Source organism: Melospiza melodia, chromosome Z, assembly GCF_035770615.1.
Source record: "Melospiza melodia melodia isolate bMelMel2 chromosome Z, bMelMel2.pri, whole genome shotgun sequence".
Taxonomy (NCBI): domain Eukaryota; kingdom Metazoa; phylum Chordata; class Aves; order Passeriformes; family Passerellidae; genus Melospiza; species Melospiza melodia.
The window spans coordinates 7,786,398-7,812,102 of NC_086226.1; the positions used below are offsets into that span (position 1 = coordinate 7,786,398).

Sequence of the window (25,705 nt, forward strand, 5' to 3'; positions counted from 1 at the left end):
CTTCTCCACTGGCCTTAGCAGAGCCTCCCGCAGAAGCAGCCTCATCTTCTTGCCTGACACAGACCTCAGCCTGACTGCTCCGTACCTCCCACACTCTTCTGCTTTTCCCTATCTAAGAAAGGGAGTTCTATTTCTCATCTACCACTTCTTGCCCACTTCCACTGACAGACACCAGGTTTCAAAAACCAGCCACATTGGCCTACCAACTCCATCTCAAAGTTCCCTCAGGACTCATGCATTCACCTCTTCGTCTGCCATCCACTTGGACACATTCAGGTTGCTAAGAGGGTCTCAAAGTTGGCCTTTTCCTTCACTGGCCTGGGCATCTCCATTCTTCAGGCAGGGCTCTCAGCATTTGCCTTGTGCGACTTCAGCAGCTTGCCTGCAGATGGCTGACACACAAGGCCACAAACACTCACTCCTCTCCACAGCCTCTTTGCCCCAAAAGCACAGAACCTTCAAATCCCAAGATCCGCTCCTAGCAACCATCCAACCATAATCCACGAGGCCACGCTGATCATCCCATTGCAGATCTCTGCACACCCCAAATGCCTCTTCACTGCTCCCCACCTTTTGGGCGCTTTTGGAAAGGCATCTGAACTTACTGGCAAACCTTCCCTACTCCAGCCACAGAAGCCCAGCCCCCGCAGCCTTGCTCACACCTGAGGTCCTCTAGACCCCTGTGCCTCTTCAGAGCCATGCCCTCCAAGGATGCCACACCTCTCACGGACTAACCAGCCCTGAACTAGACACGCTCTGGCAGGCAAGGGCTCTGGCACTGCCAAAACACACCACCATTGCTTCCATGGGGGACAGTCCTCTTTGGCCCTGTGGCCGCCACACCCACTCAGGCATGGATCTCCAAAGCGGACCCTTGCTCCAGGGCCACAGCCATGGCAGCAAGAACAACAGCAAGAGCAAAGCCCTTCCCTGGCACCAACTGCTCCACGGAGCCTTCCTTGCCTGCCTTGGTGCCGGCTCCTCCCAAACACAGCAGCCGGAGCGCCTGCCTCCGTGCAAGGACACACTCAGGCCTCCAAGGCCCACGTGCACACACAGCCCCTTGAACACTGCCACCGCCTCAGGCCATTGACCGCAGGAGGGGAAACGCCAGCGCCCGCCCACTGACATCACCGCACACCCCTTGCAACCACAACGGGAAAACAGTGGCTGAGATGAAAATAAAGGCAAGCCACCAAGTGAAAGGAAAAGTGACCACAGCCACAAGCAGGGCTTTGCAGGTGGAAAGCATGCTTGGGCACAAAGACAGACTCAGCAGCGCAGCACGCACCGCACAGCTGGCCCGGCAGGTGAAAGGGAACAGCCAAGAGCCCTCTCCACCACACCTGACACCGACGCCTCTGAGCCACAGCTTTCACAAGCCCGGCACACTGCTGCCACCACAATCCCCAGCCACGGACACCCCAACCAAACACTTCCCCAAAACCAATACAGCCACCAGGACAGACTGGAAACTACAGGCAGAAATTCCGGACAATCAGAAAGCGATGAAGGGAAAGCTGCCTCGCCTACAAAGCCCCGCACCCGGGGGCACCCCAAGCACAGCCACCAGCAGCACCAGCCAGCCTCACCAGGCTCCTCCTGCCCAGCAGCACCCAACAGCACCCACAGACTCACCATGCCTGCGCCCACAGCCACAGCGCCGCGCCTGCCGCACGCCGCCCCGGCGCTCCTGCTCCTCCTCACCGCTCTGGCCAGCAGCCTGGCCTGCCAACACCTCTGGACCCCCGACGACACCTTCCCCGGCGACGCTCTCCGCCTCCTCCAGGACATGGCTGTCGGCCACACACAGCCCTGCCACCTGACAGAGCCGCCCTTCTTCCCCGCCAGCCTGCTCCACAACAACCTGCAGCCGCACCAAGCCGCCGCCACCGCCCTGCGCATCCTGCAGCACCTCTTCCACACCCTCAGCTCCAACGGCACCCGCCAGCACTGGCCCAGCCACGCTCGCAACCACCTCCTCAACAAGCTGCAGCACCACATCCACCACCTGGAGCAATGCCTCCCCGACAACGCCGCGCCCTTCAAAGGACCACGCAACCCGCTGCTCGCCATCAACAAGTACTTCAGGGACATCCACCTCTTCCTGCACGCCCACAACCACAGCGCCTGCGCCTGGGACCACGTCCGCCTCGAAGCTCGCGCCTCTCTACAGCACCTCCACAACCTCACGCGCACCATGCGCCGCTAGCGCCAACACCCACACACCCACACACACCTACGCCCCAAAGCCACCTCCAACCCCACGCCTCCTCTCACCTGGGACCGCACACAGCCCCGCAGCAACCGCACGGCACCCGCAGCCTTCAACCGCTGCATCTCCAGCCATTCAGCTGCTCCTACGCATATGGACAAAAGACCTTCTCCATTCGTTTCTTGACTTACATGTTTATTTATTTGTTTATTTATATAATTTATCTAAGCACTAACGTATTTATTTTTCTACCTCTTCACTTATTTATGCCACGGCAAATAAAGACTTATGACAAAACACTTGCCACTGCCTCTCCTCTCTCCAGCACCCCAACCACTCTTTGCCACAGGGGAAAGCCATCTCCACCCAACACAGACTCCAAGCCCTGCTCCAAACAGCCCCCGACCACTCTTCTCAATGGCCCCTGCCCAAGCAGCATCCTGCAGCAGCCTCTGAGCAAAAACACCGCCACTCTTTGCCCAACACCACGGAAGCACCAAACAGAAAAACACCCGCAGGCTGATGAAGAGCACCGCCGCACCTCAGCTGCTTTATCCGCACCTTGCTCCGTCCATCCAATCCGTGCCTCTCTGACGCACAGACAAGGATGTCATGCGGGACACTGTCAAACACTTTGCGCAAAGCCAGGAACACGAGGTCACTCCGCTTGCCCCTCTCCACCACTACTGTGGAGCCCTAACCATAGAACAGCACCAAAACCGCCAGGAATGGGGACTCTGCACTTTGCAATGCCATGCTCCCTGCTCCCAATCACCTCTTGCTTCTCCACTGGCCTTAGCAGAGCCTCCCGCAGAAGCAGCCTCATCTTCTTGCCTGACACAGACCTCAGCCTGACTGCTCCGTACCTCCCACACTCTTCTGCTTTTCCCTATCTAAGAAAGGGAGTTCTATTTCTCATCTACCACTTCTTGCCCACTTCCACTGACAGACACCAGGTTTCAAAAACCAGCCACATTGGCCTACCAACTCCATCTCAAAGTTCCCTCAGGACTCATGCATTCACCTCTTCGTCTGCCATCCACTTGGACACATTCAGGTTGCTAAGAGGGTCTCAAAGTTGGCCTTTTCCTTCACTGGCCTGGGCATCTCCATTCTTCAGGCAGGGCTCTCAGCATTTGCCTTGTGCGACTTCAGCAGCTTGCCTGCAGATGGCTGACACACAAGGCCACAAACACTCACTCCTCTCCACAGCCTCTTTGCCCCAAAAGCACAGAACCTTCAAATCCCAAGATCCGCTCCTAGCAACCATCCAACCATAATCCACGAGGCCACGCTGATCATCCCATTGCAGATCTCTGCACACCCCAAATGCCTCTTCACTGCTCCCCACCTTTTGGGCGCTTTTGGAAAGGCATCTGAACCTACTGGCAAACCTTCCCTACTCCAGCCACAGAAGCCCAGCCCCCGCAGCCTTGCTCACACCTGAGGTCCTCTAGACCCCTGTGCCTCTTCAGAGCCATGCCCTCCAAGGATGCCACACCTCTCACGGACTAACCAGCCCCGAACTAGACACGCTCTGGCAGGCAAGGGCTCTGGCACTGCCAAAACACACCACCATTGCTTCCATGGGGGACAGTCCTCTTTGGCCCTGTGGCCGCCACACCCACTCAGGCATGGATCTCCAAAGCGGACCCTTGCTCCAGGGCCACAGCCATGGCAGCAAGAACAACAGCAAGAGCAAAGCCCTTCCCTGGCACCAACTGCTCCACGGAGCCTTCCTTGCCTGCCTTGGTGCCGGCTCCTCCCAAACACAGCAGCCGGAGCGCCTGCCTCCGTGCAAGGACACACTCAGGCCTCCAAGGCCCACGTGCACACACAGCCCCTTGAACACTGCCACCGCCTCAGGCCATTGACCGCAGGAGGGGAAACGCCAGCGCCCGCCCACTGACATCACCGCACACCCCTTGCAACCACAACGGGAAAACAGTGGCTGAGATGAAAATAAAGGCAAGCCACCAAGTGAAAGGAAAAGTGACCACAGCCACAAGCAGGGCTTTGCAGGTGGAAAGCATGCTTGGGCACAAAGACAGACTCAGCAGCGCAGCACGCACCGCACAGCTGGCCCGGCAGGTGAAAGGGAACAGCCAAGAGCCCTCTCCACCACACCTGACACCGACGCCTCTGAGCCACAGCTTTCACAAGCCCGGCACACCGCTGCCACCACAATCCCCAGCCACGGACACCCCAACCAAACACTTCCCCAAAACCAATACAGCCACCAGGACAGACTGGAAACTACAGGCAGAAACTCCGGACAATCAGAAAGCGATGAAGGGAAAGCTGCCTCGCCTACAAAGCCCCGCACCCGGGGGCACCCCAAGCACAGCCACCAGCAGCACCAGCCAGCCTCACCAGGCTCCTCCTGCCCAGCAGCACCCAACAGCACCCACAGACTCACCATGCCTGCGCCCACAGCCACAGCGCCGCGCCTGCCACACGCCGCCCCGGCGCTCCTGCTCCTCCTCACCGCTCTGGCCAGCAGCCTGGCCTGCCAACACCTCTGGACCCCCGACGACACCTTCCCCGGCGACGCTCTCCGCCTCCTCCAGGACATGGCTGTCGGCCACACACAGCCCTGCCACCTGACAGAGCCGCCCTTCTTCCCCGCCAGCCTGCTCCACAACAACCTGCAGCCGCACCAAGCCGCCGCCACCGCCCTGCGCATCCTGCAGCACCTCTTCCACACCCTCAGCTCCAACGGCACCCGCCAGCACTGGCCCAGCCACGCTCGCAACCACCTCCTCAACAAGCTGCAGCACCACATCCACCACCTGGAGCAATGCCTCCCCGACAACGCCGCGCCCTTCAAAGGACCACGCAACCCGCTGCTCGCCATCAACAAGTACTTCAGGGACATCCACCTCTTCCTGCACGCCCACAACCACAGCGCCTGCGCCTGGGACCACGTCCGCCTCGAAGCTCGCGCCTCTCTACAGCACCTCCACAACCTCACGCGCACCATGCGCCGCTAGCGCCAACACCCACACACCCACACACACCTACGCCCCAAAGCCACCTCCAACCCCACGCCTCCTCTCACCTGGGACCGCACACAGCCCCGCAGCAACCGCACGGCACCCGCAGCCTTCAACCGCAGCATCTCCAGCCATTCAGCTGCTCCTACTCATATGGACAAAAGACCTTCTCCATTCGTTTCTTGACTTACATGTTTATTTATTTGTTTATTTATATAATTTATCTAAGCACTAACGTATTTATTTTTCTACCTCTTCACTTATTTATGCCACGGCAAATAAAGACTTATGACAAAACACTTGCCACTGCCTCTCCTCTCTCCAGCACCCCAACCACTCTTTGCCACAGGGGAAAGCCGTCTCCACCCAACACAGACTCCAAGCCCTGCTCCAAACAGCCCCCGACCACTCTTCTCAATGGCCCCTGCCCAAGCAGCATCCTGCAGCAGCCTCTGAGCAAAAACACCGCCACTCTTTGCCCAACACCACGGAAGCACCAAACAGAAAAACACCCGCAGGCTGATGAAGAGCACCGCCGCACCTCAGCTGCTTTATCCGCACCTTGCTCCGTCCATCCAATCCGTGCCTCTCTGACGCACAGACAAGGATGTCATGCGGGACACTGTCAAACACTTTGCGCAAAGCCAGGAACACGAGGTCACTCCGCTTGCCCCTCTCCACCACTACTGTGGAGCCCTAACCATAGAACAGCACCAAAACCGCCAGGAATGGGGACTCTGCACTTTGCAATGCCATGCTCCCTGCTCCCAATCACCTCTTGCTTCTCCACTGGCCTTAGCAGAGCCTCCCGCAGAAGCAGCCTCATCTTCTTGCCTGACACAGACCTCAGCCTGACTGCTCCGTACCTCCCACACTCTTCTGCTTTTCCCTATCTAAGAAAGGGAGTTCTATTTCTCATCTACCACTTCTTGCCCACTTCCACTGACAGACACCAGGTTTCAAAAACCAGCCACATTGGCCTACCAACTCCATCTCAAAGTTCCCTCAGGACTCATGCATTCACCTCTTCGTCTGCCATCCACTTGGACACATTCAGGTTGCTAAGAGGGTCTCAAAGTTGGCCTTTTCCTTCACTGGCCTGGGCATCTCCATTCTTCAGGCAGGGCTCTCAGCATTTGCCTTGTGCGACTTCAGCAGCTTGCCTGCAGATGGCTGACACACAAGGCCACAAACACTCACTCCTCTCCACAGCCTCTTTGCCCCAAAAGCACAGAACCTTCAAATCCCAAGATCCGCTCCTAGCAACCATCCAACCATAATCCACGAGGCCACGCTGATCATCCCATTGCAGATCTCTGCACACCCCAAATGCCTCTTCACTGCTCCCCACCTTTTGGGCGCTTTTGGAAAGGCATCTGAACTTACTGGCAAACCTTCCCTACTCCAGCCACAGAAGCCCAGCCCCCGCAGCCTTGCTCACACCTGAGGTCCTCTAGACCCCTGTGCCTCTTCAGAGCCATGCCCTCCAAGGATGCCACACCTCTCACGGACTAACCAGCCCTGAACTAGACACGCTCTGGCAGGCAAGGGCTCTGGCACTGCCAAAACACACCACCATTGCTTCCATGGGGGACAGTCCTCTTTGGCCCTGTGGCCGCCACACCCACTCAGGCATGGATCTCCAAAGCGGACCCTTGCTCCAGGGCCACAGCCATGGCAGCAAGAACAACAGCAAGAGCAAAGCCCTTCCCTGGCACCAACTGCTCCACGGAGCCTTCCTTGCCTGCCTTGGTGCCGGCTCCTCCCAAACACAGCAGCCGGAGCGCCTGCCTCCGTGCAAGGACACACTCAGGCCTCCAAGGCCCACGTGCACACACAGCCCCTTGAACACTGCCACCGCCTCAGGCCATTGACCGCAGGAGGGGAAACGCCAGCGCCCGCCCACTGACATCACCGCACACCCCTTGCAACCACAACGGGAAAACAGTGGCTGAGATGAAAATAAAGGCAAGCCACCAAGTGAAAGGAAAAGTGACCACAGCCACAAGCAGGGCTTTGCAGGTGGAAAGCATGCTTGGGCACAAAGACAGACTCAGCAGCGCAGCACGCACCGCACAGCTGGCCCGGCAGGTGAAAGGGAACAGCCAAGAGCCCTCTCCACCACACCTGACACCGACGCCTCTGAGCCACAGCTTTCACAAGCCCGGCACACTGCTGCCACCACAATCCCCAGCCACGGACACCCCAACCAAACACTTCCCCAAAACCAATACAGCCACCAGGACAGACTGGAAACTACAGGCAGAAACTCCGGACAATCAGAAAGCGATGAAGGGAAAGCTGCCTCGCCTACAAAGCCCCGCACCCGGGGGCACCCCAAGCACAGCCACCAGCAGCACCAGCCAGCCTCACCAGGCTCCTCCTGCCCAGCAGCACCCAACAGCACCCACAGACTCACCATGCCTGCGCCCACAGCCACAGCGCCGCGCCTGCCGCACGCCGCCCCGGCGCTCCTGCTCCTCCTCACCGCTCTGGCCAGCAGCCTGGCCTGCCAACACCTCTGGACACACGACGACACCTTCCCCGGCGACGCTCTCCGCCTCCTCCAGGACATGGCTGTCGGCCACACACAGCCCTGCCACCTGACAGAGCCGCCCTTCTTCCCCGCCAGCCTGCTCCACAACAACCTGCAGCCGCACCAAGCCGCCGCCACCGCCCTGCGCATCCTGCAGCACCTCTTCCACACCCTCAGCTCCAACGGCACCCGCCAGCACTGGCCCAGCCACGCTCGCAACCACCTCCTCAACAAGCTGCAGCACCACATCCACCACCTGGAGCAATGCCTCCCTGACAACGCCGCGCCCTTCAAAGGACCACGCAACCCGCTGCTCGCCATCAACAAGTACTTCAGGGACATCCACCTCTTCCTGCACGCCCACAACCACAGCGCCTGCGCCTGGGACCACGTCCGCCTCGAAGCTCGCGCCTCTCTACAGCACCTCCACAACCTCACGCGCACCATGCGCCGCTAGCGCCAACACCCACACACCCACACACACCTACGCCCCAAAGCCACCTCCAACCCCACGCCTCCTCTCACCTGGGACCGCACACAGCCCCGCAGCAACCGCACGGCACCCGCAGCCTTCAACCGCTGCATCTCCAGCCATTCAGCTGCTCCTACTCATATGGACAAAAGACCTTCTCCATTCGTTTCTTGACTTACATGTTTATTTATTTGTTTATTTATATAATTTATCTAAGCACTAACGTATTTATTTTTCTACCTCTTCACTTATTTATGCCACGGCAAATAAAGACTTATGACAAAACACTTGCCACTGCCTCTCCTCTCTCCAGCACCCCAACCACTCTTTGCCACAGGGGAAAGCCATCTCCACCCAACACAGACTCCAAGCCCTGCTCCAAACAGCCCCCGACCACTCTTCTCAATGGCCCCTGCCCAAGCAGCATCCTGCAGCAGCCTCTGAGCAAAAACACCGCCACTCTTTGCCCAACACCACGGAAGCACCAAACAGAAAAACACCCGCAGGCTGATGAAGAGCACCGCCGCACCTCAGCTGCTTTATCCGCACCTTGCTCCGTCCATCCAATCCGTGCCTCTCTGACGCACAGACAAGGATGTCATGCGGGACACTGTCAAACACTTTGCGCAAAGCCAGGAACACGAGGTCACTCCGCTTGCCCCTCTCCACCACTACTGTGGAGCCCTAACCATAGAACAGCACCAAAACCGCCAGGAATGGGGACTCTGCACTTTGCAATGCCATGCTCCCTGCTCCCAATCACCTCTTGCTTCTCCACTGGCCTTAGCAGAGCCTCCCGCAGAAGCAGCCTCATCTTCTTGCCTGACACAGACCTCAGCCTGACTGCTCCGTACCTCCCACACTCTTCTGCTTTTCCCTATCTAAGAAAGGGAGTTCTATTTCTCATCTACCACTTCTTGCCCACTTCCACTGACAGACACCAGGTTTCAAAAACCAGCCACATTGGCCTACCAACTCCATCTCAAAGTTCCCTCAGGACTCATGCATTCACCTCTTCGTCTGCCATCCACTTGGACACATTCAGGTTGCTAAGAGGGTCTCAAAGTTGGCCTTTTCCTTCACTGGCCTGGGCATCTCCATTCTTCAGGCAGGGCTCTCAGCATTTGCCTTGTGCGACTTCAGCAGCTTGCCTGCAGATGGCTGACACACAAGGCCACAAACACTCACTCCTCTCCACAGCCTCTTTGCCCCAAAAGCACAGAACCTTCAAATCCCAAGATCTGCTCCTAGCAACCATCCAACCATAATCCACGAGGCCACGCTGATCATCCCATTGCAGATCTCTGCACACCCCAAATGCCTCTTCACTGCTCCCCACCTTTTGGGCGCTTTTGGAAAGGCATCTGAACCTACTGGCAAACCTTCCCTACTCCAGCCACAGAAGCCCAGCCCCCGCAGCCTTGCTCACACCTGAGGTCCTCTAGACCCCTGTGCCTCTTCAGAGCCATGCCCTCCAAGGATGCCACACCTCTCACGGACTAACCAGCCCTGAACTAGACACGCTCTGGCAGGCAAGGGCTCTGGCACTGCCAAAACACACCACCATTGCTTCCATGGGGGACAGTCCTCTTTGGCCCTGTGGCCGCCACACCCACTCAGGCATGGATCTCCAAAGCGGACCCTTGCTCCAGGGCCACAGCCATGGCAGCAAGAACAACAGCAAGAGCAAAGCCCTTCCCTGGCACCAACTGCTCCACGGAGCCTTCCTTGCCTGCCTTGGTGCCGGCTCCTCCCAAACACAGCAGCCGGAGCGCCTGCCTCCGTGCAAGGACACACTCAGGCCTCCAAGGCCCACGTGCACACACAGCCCCTTGAACACTGCCACCGCCTCAGGCCATTGACCGCAGGAGGGGAAACGCCAGCGCCCGCCCACTGACATCACCGCACACCCCTTGCAACCACAACGGGAAAACAGTGGCTGAGATGAAAATAAAGGCAAGCCACCAAGTGAAAGGAAAAGTGACCACAGCCACAAGCAGGGCTTTGCAGGTGGAAAGCATGCTTGGGCACAAAGACAGACTCAGCAGCGCAGCACGCACCGCACAGCTGGCCCGGCAGGTGAATGGGAACAGCCAAGAGCCCTCTCCACCACACCTGACACCGACGCCTCTGAGCCACAGCTTTCACAAGCCCGGCACACCGCTGCCACCACAATCCCCAGCCACGGACACCCCAACCAAACACTTCCCCAAAACCAATACAGCCACCAGGACAGACTGGAAACTACAGGCAGAAACTCCGGACAATCAGAAAGCGATGAAGGGAAAGCTGCCTCACCTACAAAGCCCCGCACCCGGGGGCACCCCAAGCACAGCCACCAGCAGCACCAGCCAGCCTCACCAGGCTCCTCCTGCCCAGCAGCACCCAACAGCACCCACAGACTCACCATGCCTGCGCCCACAGCCACAGCGCCGCGCCTGCCGCACGCCGCCCCGGCGCTCCTGCTCCTCCTCACCGCTCTGGCCAGCAGCCTGGCCTGCCAACACCTCTGGACCCCCGACGACACCTTCCCCGGCGACGCTCTCCGCCTCCTCCAGGACATGGCTGTCGGCCACACACAGCCCTGCCACCTGACAGAGCCGCCCTTCTTCCCCGCCAGCCTGCTCCACAACAACCTGCAGCCGCACCAAGCCGCCGCCACCGCCCTGCGCATCCTGCAGCACCTCTTCCACACCCTCAGCTCCAACGGCACCCGCCAGCACTGGCCCAGCCACGCTCGCAACCACCTCCTCAACAAGCTGCAGCACCACAAACACCACCTGGAGCAATGCCTCCCCGACAACGCCGCGCCCTTCAAAGGACCACGCAACCCGCTGCTCGCCATCAACAAGTACTTCAGGGACATCCACCTCTTCCTGCACGCCCACAACCACAGCGCCTGCGCCTGGGACCACGTCCGCCTCGAAGCTCGTGCCTCTCTACAGCACCTCCACAACCTCACGCGCACCATGCGCCGCTAGCGCCAACACCCACACACCCACACACACCTACGCCCCAAAGCCACCTCCAACCCCACGCCTCCTCTCACCTGGGACCGCACACAGCCCCGCAGCAACCGCACGGCACCCGCAGCCTTCAACCGCTGCATCTCCAGCCATTCAGCTGCTCCTACTCATATGGACAAAAGACCTTCTCCATTCGTTTCTTGACTTACATGTTTATTTATTTGTTTATTTATATAATTTATCTAAGCACTTACGTATTTATTTTTCTACCTCTTCACTTATTTATGCCACGGCAAATAAAGACTTATGACAAAACACTTGCCACTGCCTCTCCTCTCTCCAGCACCCCAACCACTCTTTGCCACAGGGGAAAGCCGTCTCCACCCAACACAGACTCCAAGCCCTGCTCCAAACAGCCCCCGACCACTCTTCTCAATGGCCCCTGCCCAAGCAGCATCCTGCAGCAGCCTCTGAGCAAAAACACCGCCACTCTTTGCCCAACACCACGGAAGCACCAAACAGAAAAACACCCGCAGGCTGATGAAGAGCACCGCCGCACCTCAGCTGCTTTATCCGCACCTTGCTCCGTCCATCCAATCCGTGCCTCTCTGACGCACAGACAAGGATGTCATGCGGGACACTGTCAAACACTTTGCGCAAAGCCAGGAACACGAGGTCACTCCGCTTGCCCCTCTCCACCACTACTGTGGAGCCCTAACCATAGAACAGCACCAAAACCGCCAGGAATGGGGACTCTGCACTTTGCAATGCCATGCTCCCTGCTCCCAATCACCTCTTGCTTCTCCACTGGCCTTAGCAGAGCCTCCCGCAGAAGCAGCCTCATCTTCTTGCCTGACACAGACCTCAGCCTGACTGCTCCGTACCTCCCACACTCTTCTGCTTTTCCCTATCTAAGAAAGGGAGTTCTATTTCTCATCTACCACTTCTTGCCCACTTCCACTGACAGACACCAGGTTTCAAAAACCAGCCACATTGGCCTACCAACTCCATCTCAAAGTTCCCTCAGGACTCATGCATTCACCTCTTCGTCTGCCATCCACTTGGACACATTCAGGTTGCTAAGAGGGTCTCAAAGTTGGCCTTTTCCTTCACTGGCCTGGGCATCTCCATTCTTCAGGCAGGGCTCTCAGCATTTGCCTTGTGCGACTTCAGCAGCTTGCCTGCAGATGGCTGACACACAAGGCCACAAACACTCACTCCTCTCCACAGCCTCTTTGCCCCAAAAGCACAGAACCTTCAAATCCCAAGATCCGCTCCTAGCAACCATCCAACCATAATCCACGAGGCCACGCTGATCATCCCATTGCAGATCTCTGCACACCCCAAATGCCTCTTCACTGCTCCCCACCTTTTGGGCGCTTTTGGAAAGGCATCTGAACCTACTGGCAAACCTTCCCTACTCCAGCCACAGAAGCCCAGCCCCCGCAGCCTTGCTCACACCTGAGGTCCTCTAGACCCCTGTGCCTCTTCAGAGCCATGCCCTCCAAGGATGCCACACCTCTCACGGACTAACCAGCCCCGAACTAGACACGCTCTGGCAGGCAAGGGCTCTGGCACTGCCAAAACACACCACCATTGCTTCCATGGGGGACAGTCCTCTTTGGCCCTGTGGCCGCCACACCCACTCAGGCATGGATCTCCAAAGCGGACCCTTGCTCCAGGGCCACAGCCATGGCAGCAAGAACAACAGCAAGAGCAAAGCCCTTCCCTGGCACCAACTGCTCCACGGAGCCTTCCTTGCCTGCCTTGGTGCCGGCTCCTCCCAAACACAGCAGCCGGAGCACCTGCCTCCGTGCAAGGACACACTCAGGCCTCCAAGGCCCACGTGCACACACAGCCCCTTGAACACTGCCACCGCCTCAGGCCATTGACCGCAGGAGGGGAAACGCCAGCGTCCGCCCACTGACATCACAGCACACCCCTTGCAACCACAACGGGAAAACAGTGGCTGAGATGAAAATAAAGGCAAGCCACCAAGTGAAAGGAAAAGTGACCACAGCCACAAGCAGGGCTTTGCAGGTGGAAAGCATGCTTGGGCACAAAGACAGACTCAGCAGCGCAGCACGCACCGCACAGCTGGCCCGGCAGGTGAATGGGAACAGCCAAGAGCCCTCTCCACCACACCTGACACCGACGCCTCTGAGCCACAGCTTTCACAAGCCCGGCACACCGCTGCCACCACAATCCCCAGCCACGGACACCCCAACCAAACACTTCCCCAAAACCAATACAGCCACCAGGACAGACTGGAAACTACAGGCAGAAACTCCGGACAATCAGAAAGCGATGAAGGGAAAGCTGCCTCACCTACAAAGCCCCGCACCCGGGGGCACCCCAAGCACAGCCACCAGCAGCACCAGCCAGCCTCACCAGGCTCCTCCTGCCCAGCAGCACCCAACAGCACCCACAGACTCACCATGCCTGCGCCCACAGCCACAGCGCCGCGCCTGCCGCACGCCGCCCCGGCGCTCCTGCTCCTCCTCACCGCTCTGGCCAGCAGCCTGGCCTGCCAACACCTCTGGACCCCCGACGACACCTTCCCCGGCGACGCTCTCCGCCTCCTCCAGGACATGGCTGTCGGCCACACACAGCCCTGCCACCTGACAGAGCCGCCCTTCTTCCCCGCCAGCCTGCTCCACAACAACCTGCAGCCGCACCAAGCCGCCGCCACCGCCCTGCGCATCCTGCAGCACCTCTTCCACACCCTCAGCTCCAACGGCACCCGCCAGCACTGGCCCAGCCACGCTCGCAACCACCTCCTCAACAAGCTGCAGCACCACATCCACCACCTGGAGCAATGCCTCCCCGACAACGCCGCGCCCTTCAAAGGACCACGCAACCCGCTGCTCGCCATCAACAAGTACTTCAGGGACATCCACCTCTTCCTGCACGCCCACAACCACAGCGCCTGCGCCTGGGACCACGTCCGCCTCGAAGCTCGCGCCTCTCTACAGCACCTCCACAACCTCACGCGCACCATGCGCCGCTAGCGCCAACACCCACACACCCACACACACCTACGCCCCAAAGCCACCTCCAACCCCACGCCTCCTCTCACCTGGGACCGCACACAGCCCCGCAGCAACCGCACGGCACCCGCAGCCTTCAACCGCTGCATCTCCAGCCATTCAGCTGCTCCTACTCATATGGACAAAAGACCTTCTCCATTCGTTTCTTGACTTACATGTTTATTTATTTGTTTATTTATATAATTTATCTAAGCACTTACGTATTTATTTTTCTACCTCTTCACTTATTTATGCCACGGCAAATAAAGACTTATGACAAAACACTTGCCACTGCCTCTCCTCTCTCCAGCACCCCAACCACTCTTTGCCACAGGGGAAAGCCATCTCCACCCAACACAGACTCCAAGCCCTGCTCCAAACAGCCCCCGACCACTCTTCTCAATGGCCCCTGCCCAAGCAGCATCCTGCAGCAGCCTCTGAGCAAAAACACCGCCACTCTTTGCCCAACACCACGGAAGCACCAAACAGAAAAACACCCGCAGGCTGATGAAGAGCACCGCTGCACCTCAGCTGCTTTATATGCACCTTGCTCCGTCCATCCAATCCGTGCCTCTCTGACGCACAGACAAGGATGTCATGCGGGACACTGTCAAACACTTTGCGCAAAGCCAGGAACACGAGGTCACTCCGCTTGCCCCTCTCCACCACTACTGTGGAGCCCTAACCATAGAACAGCACCAAAACCGCCAGGAATGGGGACTCTGCACTTTGCAATGCCATGCTCCCTGCTCCCAATCACCTCTTGCTTCTCCACTGGCCTTAGCAGAGCCTCCCGCAGAAGCAGCCTCATCTTCTTGCCTGACACAGACCTCAGCCTGACTGCTCCGTACCTCCCACACTCTTCTGCTTTTCCCTATCTAAGAAAGGGAGTTCTATTTCTCATCTACCACTTCTTGCCCACTTCCACTGACGGACACCAGGTTTCAAAAACCAGCCACATTGGCCTACCAACTCCATCTCAAAGTTCCCTCAGGACTCATGCATTCACCTCTTCGTCTGCCATCCACTTGGACACATTCAGGTTGCTAAGAGGGTCTCAAAGTTGGCCTTTTCCTTCACTGGCCTGGGCATCTCCATTCTTCAGGCAGGGCTCTCAGCATTTGCCTTGTGCGACTTCAGCAGCTTGCCTGCAGATGGCTGACACACAAGGCCACAAACACTCACTCCTCTCCACAGCCTCTTTGCCCCAAAAGCACAGAACCTTCAAATCCCAAGATCCGCTCCTAGCAACCATCCAACCATAATCCACGAGGCCACGCTGATCATCCCATTGCAGATCTCTGCACACCCCAAATGCCTCTTCACTGCTCCCCACCTTTTGGGCGCTTTTGGAAAGGCATCTGAACCTACTGGCAAACCTTCCCTACTCCAGCCACAGAAGCCCAGCCCCCGCAGCCTTGCTCACACCTGAGGTCCTCTAGACCCCTGTGCCTCTTCAGAGCCATGCCCTCCAAGGATGCCACACCTCTCACGGACTAACCAGCCCTGAACTAGACACGCTCTGGCAGGCAAGGGCTCTGGCACTGCCAAAACACACCACCATTGCTTCCATGGGGGACAGTCCTCTTTGGCCCTGTGGCCGCCACACCCACTCAGGCATGGATCTCCAAAGCGGACCCTTGCTCCAGGGCCACAGCCATGGCAGCAAGAACAACAGCAAGAGCAAAGCCCTTCCCTGGCACCAACTGCTCCACGGAGCCTTCCTTGCCTGCCTTGGTGCCGGCTCCTCCCAAACACAGCAGCCGGAGCGCCTGCCTCCGTGCAAGGACACACTCAGGCCTCCAAGGCCCACGTGCACACACAGCCCCTTGAACACTGCCACCGCCTCAGGCCATTGACCGCAGGAGGGGAAACGCCAGCGCCCGCCCACTGACATCACCGCACACCCCTTGCAACCACAACGGGAAAACAGTGGCTGAGATGAAAATAAAGGCAAGCCACCAAGTGAAAGGAAAAGTGACCACAGCCACAAGCAGGGCTTTGCAGGTGGAAAGCATGCTTGGGCACAAAGACAGACTCAGCAGCGCAGCACGCACCGCACAGCTGGCCCGGCAGGTGAATGGGAACAGCCAAGAGCCCTCTCCACCACACCTGACACCGACGCCTCTGAGCCACAGCTTTCACAAGCCCGGCACACTGCTGCCACCACAATCCCCAGCCACGGACACCCCAACCAAACACTTCCCCAAAACCAATACAGCCACCAGGACAGACTGGAAACTACAGGCAGAAACTCCGGACAATCAGAAAGCGATGAAGGGAAAGCTGCCTCACCTACAAAGCCCCGCACCCGGGGGCACCCCAAGCACAGCCACCAGCAGCACCAGCCAGCCTCACCAGGCTCCTCCTGCCCAGCAGCACCCAACAGCACCCACAGACTCACCATGCCTGCGCCCACAGCCACAGCGCCGCGCCTGCCGCACGCCGCCCCGGCGCTCCTGCTCCTCCTCACCGCTCTGGCCAGCAGCCTGGCCTGCCAACACCTCTGGACACACGACGACACCTTCCCCGGCGACGCTCTCCGCCTCCTCCAGGACATGGCTGTCGGCCACACACAGCCCTGCCACCTGACAGAGCCGCCCTTCTTCCCCGCCAGCCTGCTCCACAACAACCTGCAGCCGCACCAAGCCGCCGCCACCGCCCTGCGCATCCTGCAGCACCTCTTCCACACCCTCAGCTCCAACGGCACCCGCCAGCACTGGCCCAGCCACGCTCGCAACCACCTCCTCAACAAGCTGCAGCACCACATCCACCACCTGGAGCAATGCCTCCCCGACAACGCCGCGCCCTTCAAAGGACCACGCAACCCGCTGCTCGCCATCAACAAGTACTTCAGGGACATCCACCTCTTCCTGCACGCCCACAACCACAGCGCCTGCGCCTGGGACCACGTCCGCCTCGAAGCTCGCGCCTCTCTACAGCACCTCCACAACCTCACACGCACCATGCGCCACTAGCGCCAACACCCACACACCCACACACACCTACGCCCCAAAGCCACCTCCAACCCCACGCCTCCTCTCACCTGGGACCGCACACAGCCCCGCAGCAACCGCACGGCACCCGCAGCATCTCCAGCCATTCAGCTGCTCCTACTCATATGGACAAAAGACCTTCTCCATTCGTTTCTTGACTTACATGTTTATTTATTTGTTTATTTATATAATTTATCTAAGCACTTACGTATTTATTTTTCTACCTCTTCACTTATTTATGCCACGGCAAATAAAGACTTATGACAAAACACTTGCCACTGCCTCTCCTCTCTCCAGCACCCCAACCACTCTTTGCCACAGGGGAAAGCCATCTCCACCCAACACAGACTCCAAGCCCTGCTCCAAACAGCCCCCGACCACTCTTCTCAATGGCCCCTGCCCAAGCAGCATCCTGCAGCAGCCTCTGAGCAAAAACACCGCCACTCTTTGCCCAACACCACGGAAGCACCAAACAGAAAAACACCCGCAGGCTGATGAAGAGCACCGCCGCACCTCAGCTGCTTTATCCGCACCTTGCTCCGTCCATCCAATCCGTGCCTCTCTGACGCACAGACAAGGATGTCATGCGGGACACTGTCAAACACTTTGCGCAAAGCCAGGAACACGAGGTCACTCCGCTTGCCCCTCTCCACCACTACTGTGGAGCCCTAACCATAGAACAGCACCAAAACCGCCAGGAATGGGGACTCTGCACTTTGCAATGCCATGCTCCCTGCTCCCAATCACCTCTTGCTTCTCCACTGGCCTTAGCAGAGCCTCCCGCAGAAGCAGCCTCATCTTCTTGCCTGACACAGACCTCAGCCTGACTGCTCCGTACCTCCCACACTCTTCTGCTTTTCCCTATCTAAGAAAGGGAGTTCTATTTCTCATCTACCACTTCTTGCCCACTTCCACTGACGGACACCAGGTTTCAAAAACCAGCCACATTGGCCTACCAACTCCATCTCAAAGTTCCCTCAGGACTCATGCATTCACCTCTTCGTCTGCCATCCACTTGGACACATTCAGGTTGCTAAGAGGGTCTCAAAGTTGGCCTTTTCCTTCACTGGCCTGGGCATCTCCATTCTTCAGGCAGGGCTCTCAGCATTTGCCTTGTGCGACTTCAGCAGCTTGCCTGCAGATGGCTGACACACAAGGCCACAAACACTCACTCCTCTCCACAGCCTCTTTGCCCCAAAAGCACAGAACCTTCAAATCCCAAGATCCGCTCCTAGCAACCATCCAACCATAATCCACGAGGCCACGCTGATCATCCCATTGCAGATCTCTGCACACCCCAAATGCCTCTTCACTGCTCCCCACCTTTTGGGCGCTTTTGGAAAGGCATCTGAACCTACTGGCAAACCTTCCCTACTCCAGCCACAGAAGCCCAGCCCCCGCAGCCTTGCTCACACCTGAGGTCCTCTAGACCCCTGTGCCTCTTCAGAGCCATGCCCTCCAAGGATGCCACACCTCTCACGGACTAACCAGCCCCGAACTAGACACACTCTGGCAGGCAAGGGCTCTGGCACTGCCAAAACACACCACCATTGCTTCCATGGGGGACAGTCCTCTTTGGCCCTGTGGCCGCCACACCCACTCAGGCATGGATCTCCAAAGCGGACCCTTGCTCCAGGGCCACAGCCATGGCAGCAAGAACAACAGCAAGAGCAAAGCCCTTCCCTGGCACCAACTGCTCCACGGAGCCTTCCTTGCCTGCCTTGGTGCCGGCTCCTCCCAAACACAGCAGCCGGAGCGCCTGCCTCCGTGCAAGGACACACTCAGGCCTCCAAGGCCCACGTGCACACACAGCCCCTTGAACACTGCCACCGCCTCAGGCCATTGACCGCAGGAGGGGAAACGCCAGCGCCCGCCCACTGACATCACCGCACACCCCTTGCAACCACAACGGGAAAACAGTGGCTGAGATGAAAATAAAGGCAAGCCACCAAGTGAAAGGAAAAGTGACCACAGCCACAAGCAGGGCTTTGCAGGTGGAAAGCATGCTTGGGCACAAAGACAGACTCAGCAGCGCAGCACGCACCGCACAGCTGGCCCGGCAGGTGAAAGGGAACAGCCAAGAGCCCTCTCCACCACACCTGACACCGACGCCTCTGAGCCACAGCTTTCACAAGCCCGGCACACCGCTGCCACCACAATCCCCAGCCACGGACACCCCAACTTCCCCAAAACCAATACAGCCACCAGGACAGACTGGAAACTACAGGCAGAAACTCCGGACAATCAGAAAGCGATGAAGGGAAAGCTGCCTCGCCTACAAAGCCCCGCACCCGGGGGCACCCCAAGCACAGCCACCAGCAGCACCAGCCAGCCTCACCAGGCTCCTCCTGCCCAGCAGCACCCAACAGCACCCACAGACTCACCATGCCTGCGCCCACAGCCACAGCGCCGCGCCTGCCGCACGCCGCCCCGGCGCTCCTGCTCCTCCTCACCGCTCTGGCCAGCAGCCTGGCCTGCCAACACCTCTGGACACACGACGACACCTTCCCCGGCGACGCTCTCCGCCTCCTCCAGGACATGGCTGTCGGCCACACACAGCCCTGCCACCTGACAGAGCCGCCCTTCTTCCCCGCCAGCCTGCTCCACAACAACCTGCAGCCGCACCAAGCCGCCGCCACCGCCCTGCGCATCCTGCAGCACCTCTTCCACACCCTCAGCTCCAACGGCACCCGCCAGCACTGGCCCAGCCACGCTCGCAACCACCTCCTCAACAAGCTGCAGCACCACAAACACCACCTGGAGCAATGCCTCCCTGACAACGCCGCGCCCTTCAAAGGACCACGCAACCCGCTGCTCGCCATCAACAAGTACTTCAGGGACATCCACCTCTTCCTGCACGCCCACAACCACAGCGCCTGCGCCTGGGACCACGTCCGCCTCGAAGCTCGCGCCTCTCTACAGCACCTCCACAACCTCACACGCACCATGCGCCACTAGCGCCAACACCCACACACCCACACACACCTACGCCCCAAAGCCACCTCCAACCCCACGCCTCCTCTCACCTGGGACCGCACACAGCCCCGCAGCAACCGCACGGCACCCGCAGCATCTCCAGCCATTCAGCTGCTCCTACTCATATGGACAAAAGACCTTCTCCATTCGTTTCTTGACTTACATGTTTATTTATTTGTTTATTTATATAATTTATCTAAGCACTTACGTATTTATTTTTCTACCTCTTCACTTATTTATGCCACGGCAAATAAAGACTTATGACAAAACACTTGCCACTGCCTCTCCTCTCTCCAGCACCCCAACCACTCTTTGCCACAGGGGAAAGCCATCTCCACCCAACACAGACTCCAAGCCCTGCTCCAAACAGCCCCCGACCACTCTTCTCAATGGCCCCTGCCCAAGCAGCATCCTGCAGCAGCCTCTGAGCAAAAACACCGCCACTCTTTGCCCAACACCACGGAAGCACCAAACAGAAAAACACCCGCAGGCTGATGAAGAGCACCGCTGCACCTCAGCTGCTTTATATGCACCTTGCTCCGTCCATCCAATCCGTGCCTCTCTGACGCACAGACAAGGATGTCATGCGGGACACTGTCAAACACTTTGCGCAAAGCCAGGAACACGAGGTCACTCCGCTTGCCCCTCTCCACCACTACTGTGGAGCCCTAACCATAGAACAGCACCAAAACCGCCAGGAATGGGGACTCTGCACTTTGCAATGCCATGCTCCCTGCTCCCAATCACCTCTTGCTTCTCCACTGGCCTTAGCAGAGCCTCCCGCAGAAGCAGCCTCATCTTCTTGCCTGACACAGACCTCAGCCTGACTGCTCCGTACCTCCCACACTCTTCTGCTTTTCCCTATCTAAGAAAGGGAGTTCTATTTCTCATCTACCACTTCTTGCCCACTTCCACTGACGGACACCAGGTTTCAAAAACCAGCCACATTGGCCTACCAACTCCATCTCAAAGTTCCCTCAGGACTCATGCATTCACCTCTTCGTCTGCCATCCACTTGGACACATTCAGGTTGCTAAGAGGGTCTCAAAGTTGGCCTTTTCCTTCACTGGCCTGGGCATCTCCATTCTTCAGGCAGGGCTCTCAGCATTTGCCTTGTGCGACTTCAGCAGCTTGCCTGCAGATGGCTGACACACAAGGCCACAAACACTCACTCCTCTCCACAGCCTCTTTGCCCCAAAAGCACAGAACCTTCAAATCCCAAGATCCGCTCCTAGCAACCATCCAACCATAATCCACGAGGCCACGCTGATCATCCCATTGCAGATCTCTGCACACCCCAAATGCCTCTTCACTGCTCCCCACCTTTTGGGCGCTTTTGGAAAGGCATCTGAACCTACTGGCAAACCTTCCCTACTCCAGCCACAGAAGCCCAGCCCCCGCAGCCTTGCTCACACCTGAGGTCCTCTAGACCCCTGTGCCTCTTCAGAGCCATGCCCTCCAAGGATGCCACACCTCTCACGGACTAACCAGCCCCGAACTAGACACACTCTGGCAGGCAAGGGCTCTGGCACTGCCAAAACACACCACCATTGCTTCCATGGGGGACAGTCCTCTTTGGCCCTGTGGCCGCCACACCCACTCAGGCATGGATCTCCAAAGCGGACCCTTGCTCCAGGGCCACAGCCATGGCAGCAAGAACAACAGCAAGAGCAAAGCCCTTCCCTGGCACCAACTGCTCCACGGAGCCTTCCTTGCCTGCCTTGGTGCCGGCTCCTCCCAAACACAGCAGCCGGAGCGCCTGCCTCCGTGCAAGGACACACTCAGGCCTCCAAGGCCCACGTGCACACACAGCCCCTTGAACACTGCCACCGCCTCAGGCCATTGACCGCAGGAGGGGAAACGCCAGCGCCCGCCCACTGACATCACCGCACACCCCTTGCAACCACAACGGGAAAACAGTGGCTGAGATGAAAATAAAGGCAAGCCACCAAGTGAAAGGAAAAGTGACCACAGCCACAAGCAGGGCTTTGCAGGTGGAAAGCATGCTTGGGCACAAAGACAGACTCAGCAGCGCAGCACGCACCGCACAGCTGGCCCGGCAGGTGAAAGGGAACAGCCAAGAGCCCTCTCCACCACACCTGACACCGACGCCTCTGAGCCACAGCTTTCACAAGCCCGGCACACCGCTGCCACCACAATCCCCAGCCACGGACACCCCAACTTCCCCAAAACCAATACAGCCACCAGGACAGACTGGAAACTACAGGCAGAAACTCCGGACAATCAGAAAGCGATGAAGGGAAAGCTGCCTCACCTACAAAGCCCCGCACCCGGGGGCACCCCAAGCACAGCCACCAGCAGCACCAGCCAGCCTCACCAGGCTCCTCCTGCCCAGCAGCACCCAACAGCACCCACAGACTCACCATGCCTGCGCCCACAGCCACAGCGCCGCGCCTGCCGCACGCCGCCCCGGCGCTCCTGCTCCTCCTCACCGCTCTGGCCAGCAGCCTGGCCTGCCAACACCTCTGGACCCCCGACGACACCTTCCCCGGCGACGCTCTCCGCCTCCTCCAGGACATGGCTGTCGGCCACACACAGCCCTGCCACCTGACAGAGCCGCCCTTCTTCCCCGCCAGCCTGCTCCACAACAACCTGCAGCCGCACCAAGCCGCCGCCACCGCCACCGCCCTGCGCATCCTGCAGCACCTCTTCCACACCCTCAGCTCCAACGGCACCCGCCAGCACTGGCCCAGCCACGCTCGCAACCACCTCCTCAACAAGCTGCAGCACCACATCCACCACCTGGAGCAATGCCTCCCCGACAACGCCGCGCCCTTCAAAGGACCACGCAACCCGCTGCTCGCCATCAACAAGTACTTCAGGGACATCCACCTCTTCCTGCACGCCCACAACCACAGCGCCTGCGCCTGGGACCACGTCCGCCTCGAAGCTCGCGCCTCTCTACAGCACCTCCACAACCTCACGCGCACCATGCGCCGCTAGCGCCAACACCCACACACCCACACACACCTACGCCCCAAAGCCACCTCCAACCCCACGCCTCCTCTCACCTGGGACCGCACACAGCCCCGCAGCAACCGCACGGCACCCGCAGCCTTCAACCGCTGCATCTCCAGCCATTCAGCTGCTCCTACTCATATGGACAAAAGACCTTCTCCATTCGTTTCTTGACTTACATGTTTATTTATTTGTTTATTTATATAATTTATCTAAGCACTTACGTATTTATTTTTCTACCTCTTCACTTATTTATGCCACGGCAAATAAAGACTTATGACAAAACACTTGCCACTGCCTCTCCTCTCTCCAGCACCCCAACCACTCTTTGCCACAGGGGAAAGCCATCTCCACCCAACACAGACTCCAAGCCCTGCTCCAAACAGCCCCCGACCACTCTTCTCAATGGCCCCTGCCCAAGCAGCATCCTGCAGCAGCCTCTGAGCAAAAACACCGCCACTCTTTGCCCAACACCACGGAAGCACCAAACAGAAAAACACCCGCAGGCTGATGAAGAGCACCGCCGCACCTCAGCTGCTTTATCCGCACCTTGCTCCGTCCATCCAATCCGTGCCTCTCTGACGCACAGACAAGGATGTCATGCGGGACACTGTCAAACACTTTGCGCAAAGCCAGGAACACGAGGTCACTCCGCTTGCCCCTCTCCACCACTACTGTGGAGCCCTAACCATAGAACAGCACCAAAACCGCCAGGAATGGGGACTCTGCACTTTGCAATGCCATGCTCCCTGCTCCCAATCACCTCTTGCTTCTCCACTGGCCTTAGCAGAGCCTCCCGCAGAAGCAGCCTCATCTTCTTGCCTGACACAGACCTCAGCCTGATTGCTCCGTACCTCCCACACTCTTCTGCTTTTCCCTATCTAAGAAAGGGAGTTCTATTTCTCATCTACCACTTCTTGCCCACTTCCACTGACAGACACCAGGTTTCAAAAACCAGCCACATTGGCCTACCAACTCCATCTCAAAGTTCCCTCAGGACTCATGCATTCACCTCTTCGTCTGCCATCCACTTGGACACATTCAGGTTGCTAAGAGGGTCTCAAAGTTGGCCTTTTCCTTCACTGGCCTGGGCATCTCCATTCTTCAGGCAGGGCTCTCAGCATTTGCCTTGTGCGACTTCAGCAGCTTGCCTGCAGATGGCTGACACACAAGGCCACAAACACTCACTCCTCTCCACAGCCTCTTTGCCCCAAAAGCACAGAACCTTCAAATCCCAAGATCTGCTCCTAGCAACCATCCAACCATAATCCACGAGGCCACGCTGATCATCCCATTGCAGATCTCTGCACACCCCAAATGCCTCTTCACTGCTCCCCACCTTTTGGGCGCTTTTGGAAAGGCATCTGAACCTACTGGCAAACCTTCCCTACTCCAGCCACAGAAGCCCAGCCCCCGCAGCCTTGCTCACACCTGAGGTCCTCTAGACCCCTGTGCCTCTTCAGAGCCATGCCCTCCAAGGATGCCACACCTCTCACGGACTAACCAGCCCCGAACTAGACACACTCTGGCAGGCAAGGGCTCTGGCACTGCCAAAACACACCACCATTGCTTCCATGGGGGACAGTCCTCTTTGGCCCTGTGGCCGCCACACCCACTCAGGCATGGATCTCCAAAGCGGACCCTTGCTCCAGGGCCACAGCCATGGCAGCAAGAACAACAGGAAGAGCAAAGCCCTTCCCTGGCACCAACTGCTCCACGGAGCCTTCCTTGCCTGCCTTGGTGCCGGCTCCTCCCAAACACAGCAGCCGGAGCACCTGCCTCCGTGCAAGGACACACTCAGGCCTCCAAGGCCCACGTGCACACACAGCCCCTTGAACACTGCCACCGCCTCAGGCCATTGACCGCAGGAGGGGAAACGCCAGCGCCCGCCCACTGACATCACCGCACACCCCTTGCAACCACAACGGGAAAACAGTGGCTGAGATGAAAATAAAGGCAAGCCACCAAGTGAAAGGAAAAGTGACCACAGCCACAAGCAGGGCTTTGCAGGTGGAAAGCATGCTTGGGCACAAAGACAGACTCAGCAGCGCAGCACGCACCGCACAGCTGGCCCGGCAGGTGAAAGGGAACAGCCAAGAGCCCTCTCCACCACACCTGACACCGACGCCTCTGAGCCACAGCTTTCACAAGCCCGGCACACCGCTGCCACCACAATCCCCAGCCACGGACACCCCAACCAAACACTTCCCCAAAACCAATACAGCCACCAGGACAGACTGGAAACTACAGGCAGAAACTCCGGACAATCAGAAAGCGATGAAGGGAAAGCTGCCTCGCCTACAAAGCCCCGCACCCGGGGGCACCCCAAGCACAGCCACCAGCAGCACCAGCCAGCCTCACCAGGCTCCTCCTGCCCAGCAGCACCCAACAGCACCCACAGACTCACCATGCCTGCGCCCACAGCCACAGCGCCGCGCCTGCCGCACGCCGCCCCGGCGCTCCTGCTCCTCCTCACCGCTCTGGCCAGCAGCCTGGCCTGCCAACACCTCTGGACCCCCGACGACACCTTCCCCGGCGAC

General features: G+C 58.6%; 6 protein-coding genes across 18 annotated transcripts in view; 5 read left to right on the forward strand and 1 right to left on the reverse strand.

The window, feature by feature from the left end:
- Nucleotides 1-25,705, reverse strand: part of LOC134432322 (ubiquitin-associated protein 2-like) — a 227,664-nt gene that overhangs the window by 126,824 nt on the left and 75,135 nt on the right. The window lies entirely within an intron of this gene.
- Nucleotides 1,670-2,197, forward strand: LOC134432017 (interferon-like; the record flags this gene model as incomplete). The annotated part of the gene is made up of 1 exon (XM_063180393.1): nucleotides 1,670-2,197. A coding segment is annotated over one exon (528 nt), but the record flags the coding sequence as incomplete, so codon positions are not given.
- LOC134432018 (interferon-like) lies at nucleotides 4,666-5,193 on the forward strand (the record flags this gene model as incomplete). The annotated part of the gene is made up of 1 exon (XM_063180394.1): nucleotides 4,666-5,193. A coding segment is annotated over one exon (528 nt), but the record flags the coding sequence as incomplete, so codon positions are not given.
- LOC134432412 (interferon-like) lies at nucleotides 7,632-8,192 on the forward strand (the record flags this gene model as incomplete). Its single annotated transcript, XM_063181093.1, has 1 exon — nucleotides 7,632-8,192. A coding segment is annotated over exon 1 (561 nt), but the record flags the coding sequence as incomplete, so codon positions are not given.
- Nucleotides 16,620-17,192, forward strand: LOC134432159 (interferon-like). Its single transcript, XM_063180634.1, has one exon. The coding sequence runs from the start codon at nucleotides 16,620-16,622 to the stop codon at nucleotides 17,190-17,192; it is 573 nt and encodes a 190-aa protein (XP_063036704.1).
- LOC134432143 (interferon-like) lies at nucleotides 19,596-20,168 on the forward strand. The gene has a single exon (XM_063180613.1). The coding sequence runs from the start codon at nucleotides 19,596-19,598 to the stop codon at nucleotides 20,166-20,168; it is 573 nt and encodes a 190-aa protein (XP_063036683.1).